The following is an 8708-nucleotide window of genomic DNA, read 5'->3' as shown; positions in this document are numbered from 1 at the left end:
CATCCGCGTTTTGCCACGGAACCACAGCACAGATTACTTTCACTACTATAATTTTTCTTTGGGTACAAATACAAGCTATGTATCTTATGTTTACGGTTATATTAAACTTTGATAGCTGCGAAAAGGAGCGAACGCCTATATTAAACCGGGTCGGGAAAGAGGTGACGGAGTTGCTAGGCAACTGTACCGACGCCGGAAGTGCGTGGCTACAAAAGACATGGCGAACAAGAGGGGAACAGCTGTGCCTGCACCCTCTCGTGATATTTTACGATCTCATTCGGTATTAATCCTTGCCTTTTTATTATATAAATTCGCTTCCGCTTCAGAGGGCGATGCATTTCGTGCCGGACAGTCGATATTGTCTCCGGTGGCTGCGGCATCACGGGATGTTCGGTAGGAATCGTATGCTGGAAAAGATGCTTCTAACTTTTACATGGCCAATGTCCACAGCCTCTTAACTCGTCTTGTCGGTTTATTCCTCTTATGTCGTGCCATATTAAGCCCGTAATTTAAAAATAAATGATATGATATGGTTATGAAGGTTATGAAGACTTTCGGTCGATTGACTTCTCCTTTTTGTTACATGGACCAGAACGTTCTTAACATTTTAATAACAGAAATACAAAAAAGGGGAACCTTTTTCTGTATCATTAACACACGGAAGACACAAGTGTGATAAAATGAATTTTATTAACAAAAGATATACAAAAGTAATCAACAACTACTAAATGAATACGTAAATGAAATAGGAATAAAGAGCGTAATATGCATAAAATGCAAGTGATGTTGCTATGTCAGAGCCATGTTATCTGGAAAGATAAACTGCTGCTACTCTGAAAGAAATGAGGAGAAGAACCTTATTATGCATCTGTCAAATGCCTGAAATAATATATTTTATCAAATGCAATCAGCTATATAATACCTAATGTGAATTATAAAATCTTATACCGATAATACACAACAATGCCAAGGTCTCCGGAAGAGGTTTGGATAAGTGATATTTGCTTTCTCTGTTACGTTCTCCCACGTTCACCTAGACAATTTCACACTAAATGTAATGCAAAAATATTTCTTAATTTTTTAAGCAAAAAAGTTTGAATAGAAATTATTGAAAGGTTGATTAATTCAGCTTTATTGTTCAGTTATATCACACACACAACTGAACACGCCATGTACTACACAGCACAGTCGGAATGAATCTGTTAATATGCTATTCTCAGATACCTCCTGTATGATGTAAATCCACCCGAGGGCTTCAATCTTCGCAGAGATGTATACATTCGCATGGCCTCTTTGCTGAAAACGCTGAGGAAAGAGGGCGACTGGGTGCTAGTGCTGCCTCCATGGGGTCGCCTGTATCACTGGCAGAGCCCTGATATACATCAGGTTCGAATCCCGTGGGGGGAATTCTTCAGCATAACCAGTCTGCAGGCTAACATACCAGTCATGGAGTATGAGGAGTTTATTGCCGGTGAGCCATGCTGTTTGTTTGTTTGTTTGTTTGTTTGTTAGAGAGAGAGAGAGAGAGAGAGAGAGATTATAATTAAATGTGATTATTTAGCTTCATTGAACTGTCATTAGTTAAATGCCAGACAGGAGGAATGTTGGATATATGCTAGTGGCACATAAAATACACACTTCATCTGTCATGACAGTCTTGTATGACTGGCTAGTTAGTCACTCAATCATTTTTAAATCGCTAGCAAATACAAAGTGTTTCAATACAAACTCTAATAATATTTTCAGACTCCAGCAAACAATAAAAGCTGACACCCAATTATGATTCCCACATTCTGTGTCTTTATTGCTGATCCCAGAGTCTGGGGGTCCCTTCATTGACCAGATCCTTGTGCTGCAGAGCTATGCAGAGGGCTGGACGGATGGGAAATGGGAGGAGAAGGTGGATGAACGAGTGTGCATCGAAAAGCTAATGTACTCAAAAGACAAACAGGGTTATTACAGGTAATGCGTTAAAATCACATGTTCAGCCAGTTCAGGTGCTGTTGACAGGAAGAATTACAGATGTGGGCAAGGACTGTTTATGCATCTTTTGAAGGCATGCATAAATGGGTGTTAAAGGAACATTTTGGCCAAAACTTATATGCAGGGTTTAACTACATTTCACCATATTTGTGAAGGTACAGTACCATTCAAAGGTTTGGGGTTGGAAATAATTTTTTTAATGATTTATTTTTTTCTTATGCTCAAGCTCGTGGATTTCACAGTGTCACATGTTCCTTCTGAAACGATTCTAATCTTAGTGCCCATGAAACATTTACTTGGTATTGTTAATTGTCCGAAACAGCTGTGCTGATTTGTATTTTTCATAAAATTATTTTCGGTATTTTTTGATGACTAGAAAGTCCAAAAGGACAGCTTATATAGAAAAATATTTTTAAAATAAGTCTTCACTGTCCCTTTTGATTAAATGAATGCATCCTTGTTTAAATTTCGTTACTTAAAAACAAATACATGTTAGAAATACCCTTTAAGTGGTAATGTATGTCCATACAACTTATGCATCATATGTCCTCTTATGCCAAACAATGGCTTTGTGAGTGAAGCGAACTGAAATTTAAAGGGATAGTTTGTGTGATCTTTTACTCATCTTTATGCTCTTTCAGTGTATGATTTTCTTTGTTCGGTTGAATGCAAAAGAATATATTTTGAACTTTTGTTTCAAAAAGTCTAGACAAAACAACATTCTTTAAAAATATTTTCTTTTGTGCTGCACAGAAACGCATAGGAAAAAAATTCTATTAATGAATAAATCTTGTTTATGATATCGTATTTCTTTTTCTCCAGAGGTTGGTTTTGGGGTTATGAGGAGACCAGAGCGTTGAATGTCACCTGCTTATCTTCTCAGGGACATGCCTCTATCTTGGCTCCTGTCTTACAAAATAACTTAACCGCCGTGTAAGTCATTTTGGAAATGCGTTTGATTTCAAATAGCTTTTAAATGCAAATGAGTTCCTATACATATGCTGTCGCTGAACCACAGGTCAGTAATGCTGGACAGAGCTGAGACTGTCCTTCATGACCACTATGCTGGGAAAGACTATTGGGATGTAAGTCCATAAATGAATATTCTCAGGTTTCGGATTTAATTAGTTTAAAAATGTAATATTAATTAGGCTTTTTGGAAGATACCTCACCCGTCTTATTTTATTGTTCTACAGACACGGCGAAGTATGGTGTTTGCCAAACACCTGCGTATCATAGGAGATGAGTTTAGGGCCAAGTATCTCAACTCCACAGACAAACAGGACCAGACCTCGTACAACGAAGACTGGACTCGAATGAACGTATGTTTCACTTGCGTTAATTCCTCCCTCTCATTGTTAAAATACAGAAGTGCTTTTGTCATTGCTGCTAGCATGATAGATAAAGTCGAACTGGTGTTCGTGCAGTAAGATGGATTTGAGCTTTGTCAGAGCTTTTGTTCACATGTCAAAACACTGCATTTCTGGAATGTTTGTCATGTGCTTTACACCCACGCACCTTTTAATGTGACAAAGCAGTCATGTTTGTTGCGTGACCTTTTGTGAACTCTCGGATACAGAACAGACTGGGCAGCGCTAAGGGAGGCCCTTACCTGGGAGTGCACTTACGTAGGAAAGACTTCATCTGGGGGCACAGAGAAGACGTGCCCAGCCTCAAAGGAGCAGTGAAAAAGATACACAGTCTCATGAAGAAGCACAAGCTTCAAAAAGTCTTTGTTGCCACTGATTCAGATGGAGAAGGTACCGACACTAATAATTATTTAAGCTTTCATTAAGACCCCTTTTAGGTTACACGACAATCACAGAAGACTTACTTCCCACTTCCCATGTGTAAGAAGACTTACACATACTTCCCACCAATCTGTCATGTAACATTTGACAGAATAGTTTTGAAGAATTTGTGAAACGTTTTAGTTTTTGTCTACTGAACCTCGGCTCATTTTAAAGGATTGTGCTGATATTTTTGTCTGTTCAGCACAATGTAGGAAATATTTATGCAAAAAAACACAGTAAATACATATTTTGTATGATTTTTATACTATATTAGGAAGAGAACAAGTATAAGTCTTTTTGAAGCCATCCAACAGCTTTGTATAAGAAAATGTTAAATTTCTTACTTACTTAAAATCTTAGTTTAAACACTACTGTTTAAAAGTTTGTGCTCAGTAATTTTTTTTTAAAGAAATAACTACTTTTATTCAACAAGGACACATTCAGTTGTTTAAAAGCAGCTATAAGGACTTCTGTTTCCAAATAAGCCTTATTTATTTCAAAATATTAAGCAGTGCAACTGTTTTCGAAATTAATAATAATAATGAATGTCAAATCAGCATATTACAATGAATTCTGAAGGATCATCTGATACTATAAAATAGTAATTTTGATAATAATTTATATATTTTTATATATATATATATATATATATATATATATATATATATATATATATATATATATATATATATATATATATATATATATATATATTTACTCAAGATCAAGCATTTTCTGCTTTTAGAGCTCGCTAAACTGAAAAGGATGCTACCTGAGATGGTACGATACGAGCCCACCTGGGAGGACCTGGAGCTCCTGAAAGATGGAGGGGTGGCCATCATAGACCAGTGGATTTGTGCTCATGCTAGGTATTGAATCACACCCTTCGCTCTCCTTGTTTTGTCAACAACAAAGCAGTTACTGAATGACACTGCATTTTTTATGCTTTAGTTGGACAAAAGCTGCTTTATCAACTGCGCTGAAAGATGAATCACCTACCTATTATAGCCAGTTGAGATTTTTCTTTTAGTGTTTAGTTCTTTTTTTTTTTTTTTTTTTTTTTATCTCTTTCCTTGACTTTTTTTCTTTGTCAGTGCTGTCTCAAGAAGATTAAGTTGACCGAGTGTCATTGTCAGGGGAAATTATACAGTTTTGTTTTGATTTAAAAAATTTTTATCAAGTGTAATTAAAAAATGGATTGTTTTTATTTATTTTTTTTTCACTTGCCAAAATAATATTTCAAATAATTGCTCAGTTAAGCTTCTTTAAAGGTACTGATCGTTAATAAATTGATTCTTTGTTTTTCAGTAGGGTGTGACTCAGAAGATTTTTTCCATTTTCCATCAAAGGAAAAAAATGTCCCCATGACATGATGGCTTAATCATTTCAATCAATTCTTGCTTTATTGCAAAAGAACGCTCATTGTTACCTATCACATGCTGTTGTGTGACATTTTACTCTTAATTAATCTTGCAGTCTTTTTGTTCGCTACAGCTCTAAATGCATCTCTGTGTCTCTTTTTGTCAAACATCGCTCACTCACATTTGTGTTGTTTTTGTCAGGTATTTCATTGGAACATCAGTTTCAACGTTCTCTTTTAGAATACACGAGGAACGGGAGATCCTGGGTTTCGATCCTAAAACCACCTACAACCGATTCTGCGGTGACGACGAGAAAGAATGCGAACAACCAACACACTGGAAAATAGTTTACTGATCACACAGAACTTGATACTGATTATTCAGACTATAGGCTATTTGATTTCTCAGATTTAAGAGAATCCTCTATATTTTTAATGCTTTTGCTGACCATGTTGAAAATACAGTCTTTTAATGGAACAGTTGAATATTTACACCCTTCGGGCCATCCAAGATGTAGATGAGAGTCTTCATCAGAACAGATTAGGGGAAATTTAGCATTAATTAATTTGCTCATCGGTGGCTTCTCTGCGGTGAATGGGTGCCGTCATAATAAAAGCTCAAACAGCTGACTAAAAACATCACTGTAATGCAAAAGAAATTTTGGATAACCTGAGGGTGAATAATTTTTCAGCTATTTTTTTTATATATATTTAAGGGTGTACTATTTGTCCAATGGCAGTGCCAATGGGTTTTCACTGCATAACAAGTTAGTTAAGGAAGGTAAGGTGAGACGTAAGTGGAATATATCAAATAACTTTGATCTCATATCTTGTTTTAGATGTGTAATTTGTATATGCTGCTGCTCTGTTCTCACAGTTCTTTGATTCGGATTGTTGATACTCAAGATGAACTGTGTATAGCACTGTGATCAAATCTTTTATGAAAACGGTCAACATTATTTTTCACCCCTGTTCCCGTCTTTTGAAGTGCTACGTGCCAATTATTTTCGTCTCAGCACATTTTATGCCTTTGACAAATAACATGTCTGAACATCCAGCGTTAGTGTTTGATATTTCTGTCAGTATTGTGCCTGTCTGCTATTTGGACAAATGAAAATAGTGCTTTCACAGACTTTGCCATACAGTATTTTTTACACTCAGTAAGTGTTTTTTTTCCCCTTTCGTAAGATGACGTGAAAGATTCCGGGAGGTGTACAAAACATGTCGGTAAAGATAAGTCTCTGGAATGGAAGCGTTTGTTTTCATAACTTGATGACAGACAGTAGAAGGGGTTTGTCTTGTATATTTCTTCTTGTTCAGAAATGTCGATTTATGTTTACCATTCAAAGATGTACTGTATATTCATCATGTGCAGTTTTTCTATAAATGTTTTCTTGGTTTATTTTCTAAATGAAATTTTAATGATCACTTGATGTGAATGTTGTCAAGTGTTTTTCATCTTGTTTTTCTTAAAAGAGCTTTCTTATAAGGACTTAAACTTAAAAAAAAGTGCTTGCAAGTCTAGTACGTGCTCGTTATTATTATATAAGTGCTAGAAACATTATAGCGGAGTGAATTTGCTCTAGGTTTTGTTAATTTTTACATGGCTGTTTTTTGCTATCTCTCTCGGGCCATGAATCTGGTTTCATATGATGCCAATCTGTCCGGCTCAAAGCTATACTGATCATTTTACTTCAACTTGTGGGTGGAGACAATGCTTTGTGACTTATTCTTACTGAAAAGAGGGCAGCATGAGATGTTTTTCAGTCTTTTGTTCTGTTGACGCTTCTGGTAACTTTCCAAACTAGGTTTCCCAGTTTACGTCTCTTACTTTCACAATAGCATGTTATGTGGATCCTAATCCTGGCTGTTTATTATCACAATCAACTTTAACACTGATTAACGTAGTTGAAAAATTTTAGAGTCATTTATGTACTTTTATTGTCTCTTTCCTTTTAGAATGTAACCTAAAGACAAAGGGAAGATTTATGAACTTCTTAACCTATACAACCACAATGACTTAACAAAAACACTGAATGTGATCTGCAGGTCATAGAAAACAGATTGTCCGATCAAAACAGGCTGAACAAAAGAACTTGAACTGTTTGATTGGTTCAGTGTGGAATAGAGAATAGAGAACGGAGGTAATTTTCATTGTTTTTTTACCACAGTTTAAATTATCACGAAAAGGCTGAGGACAAAAGTGAATAACCTGTTCAATTGGTAACATACAAAACTGCTTTTTGGCCAAAATAGTGCAATATTTTTTTTTGGACCATATCTGAGTGAATAAAACATGAGTAATAAGACAGACATTTTAATTGGTGTTAAACTAGGCAGTAGTTAGGCTCCAAGCTGAAATCTACCCTTTGGTTATAGGGTAGTAGAAGAATTGGAATTTACAGTATTGTGTATTAATGCCTATCTGTTTGTAAAATCTTTGTCTGGTTTTAGCTGAAACTAGTTGGCTTTACCTGGCCTCCCAGCCTGGTTAAGCTGGTCAGGCTGGTTTTAGCTGGTCGTCTCCCAGCTAAGACCAGCCTGGCAGGCTGGAAATGTGGCCAATACCCCTCTTGACCGGCGTAAACCCAAGACCAGACTGGGAGAGCAGCTAAAACCAGCCAACCAACCTAGGCTGGTATTAGCTGTTTTCTTTCGTAACCAAGGAAATGAAAACATTTGCTGCTAACATGTCACAATTTAAACTAGCCACGCCAAAACGTCGCTACCAGTACCAATGCAAATGTTTTGTTACTGGAATTGATAATAATAAGCTACTGAAAACTAGGCCTAACTTAACATAAAAAAACCGTCCTGCGAAATACAATTAAACTAACGATCTACTACGTCAACTAAACCTAGCGACGCTATTTTATACATTTAGTTTAGATGCCGAAGGTACGCTTTTAGTCAAGTCTGGTATCCTTTTAGACATCTTTGAATCGTGGCATGTCATATATGAACAACAACGTCGAGATTTGTTCTGTCCCTCAAACGCAAGACGGAATCACGGAATCCTCAAACCGGTCACGCTACCTTTGTGAGATACTCCCGCCTCTCACCTGTACGAGCCTACAGTACAGTCAGTGCAGACTGGATATCACCGACGCCGGTGCGAACACCTGAAGCGCGAGACAATTAACAATTGTCTAACTACATTCTTCATTTTACTTCTTTTTGTTATTCGTTTTTCGTCAGTTGGTGGAATATCACATGGAAAGCGCTCTTTGCTAGGAATAACCTGGCACGATGTCTTCATCAAACGCGTGGGACCCAATAACGATACATTAAATCAATACTGCTTAAACAAGGTAAATATGTAGCTTAATCAATTTATATTCTTTTAACTGTATAATACGTTTGGGATTCTGACCATTTGCATGTTTATTGCTTCAGCTGGTGCGATAGTAAAGTGAATGTTTGAGATTAAATGTCAATAGTGAAATACAGGTGTATGAGGTAAAAAATAAAGCGTATGATTTTGAACAGTTTTAGACAAAACGGATTAAAAAAAAAGCAGCGAAGAAGCAAATAATCAGCTTTTTAGCTATTATAATTTTTATTGCGTTTAT

At 36.4% G+C, this 8708-nt stretch overlaps 2 protein-coding genes across 5 annotated transcripts in view; both read left to right on the top strand.

Annotated features, from left to right (window-relative positions):
* The first annotated feature begins 86 nt into the window (after positions 1–86).
* pofut2 (protein O-fucosyltransferase 2) lies at positions 87–6569 on the top strand. The gene is made up of 9 exons (XM_043248250.1): positions 87–393; positions 1221–1471; positions 1818–1962; positions 2806–2916; positions 3002–3068; positions 3180–3305; positions 3563–3743; positions 4522–4645; positions 5339–6569. Exons 1-9 carry the CDS (start codon positions 218–220, stop codon positions 5490–5492), a joined length of 1335 nt encoding a protein of 444 aa, XP_043104185.1. The 5' UTR covers positions 87–217; the 3' UTR covers positions 5493–6569.
* A 1649-nt stretch (positions 6570–8218) lies between these two features.
* The window catches only part of abca12 (ATP-binding cassette, sub-family A (ABC1), member 12), a 65634-nt gene continuing 65144 nt past the window's right edge, over positions 8219–8708 (top strand). For all 4 annotated transcript variants that reach the window (XM_043248803.1, XM_043248802.1, XM_043248801.1 and 1 more), the window contains exon 1: positions 8219–8447. The gene's annotated coding sequence lies outside the window, so the exon portion shown is untranslated. The remainder of the gene's footprint in view (positions 8448–8708) is intronic.

This window comes from Puntigrus tetrazona, chromosome 9, assembly GCF_018831695.1.
Source record: "Puntigrus tetrazona isolate hp1 chromosome 9, ASM1883169v1, whole genome shotgun sequence".
Taxonomy (NCBI): Eukaryota; Metazoa; Chordata; class Actinopteri; order Cypriniformes; family Cyprinidae; genus Puntigrus; species Puntigrus tetrazona.
The sequence above is the reverse complement of the archived record's forward strand: the minus strand, read 5'-3'. Positions and strand labels throughout refer to the sequence as shown.

Coding starts and splice junctions, on each gene's coding strand:
- pofut2 (XM_043248250.1), top strand. CDS start 218: ATGGCGAACAAGAGGGGAACAGCTGTGCCTGCACCCTCTCGTGATATT. Junction 1,472..1,817: donor GTATGAGGAGTTTATTGCCG/GTGAGCCATGCT, acceptor TGCTGATCCCAG/AGTCTGGGGGTCCCTTCATT. Junction 1,963..2,805: donor GACAAACAGGGTTATTACAG/GTAATGCGTTAA, acceptor CTTTTTCTCCAG/AGGTTGGTTTTGGGGTTATG.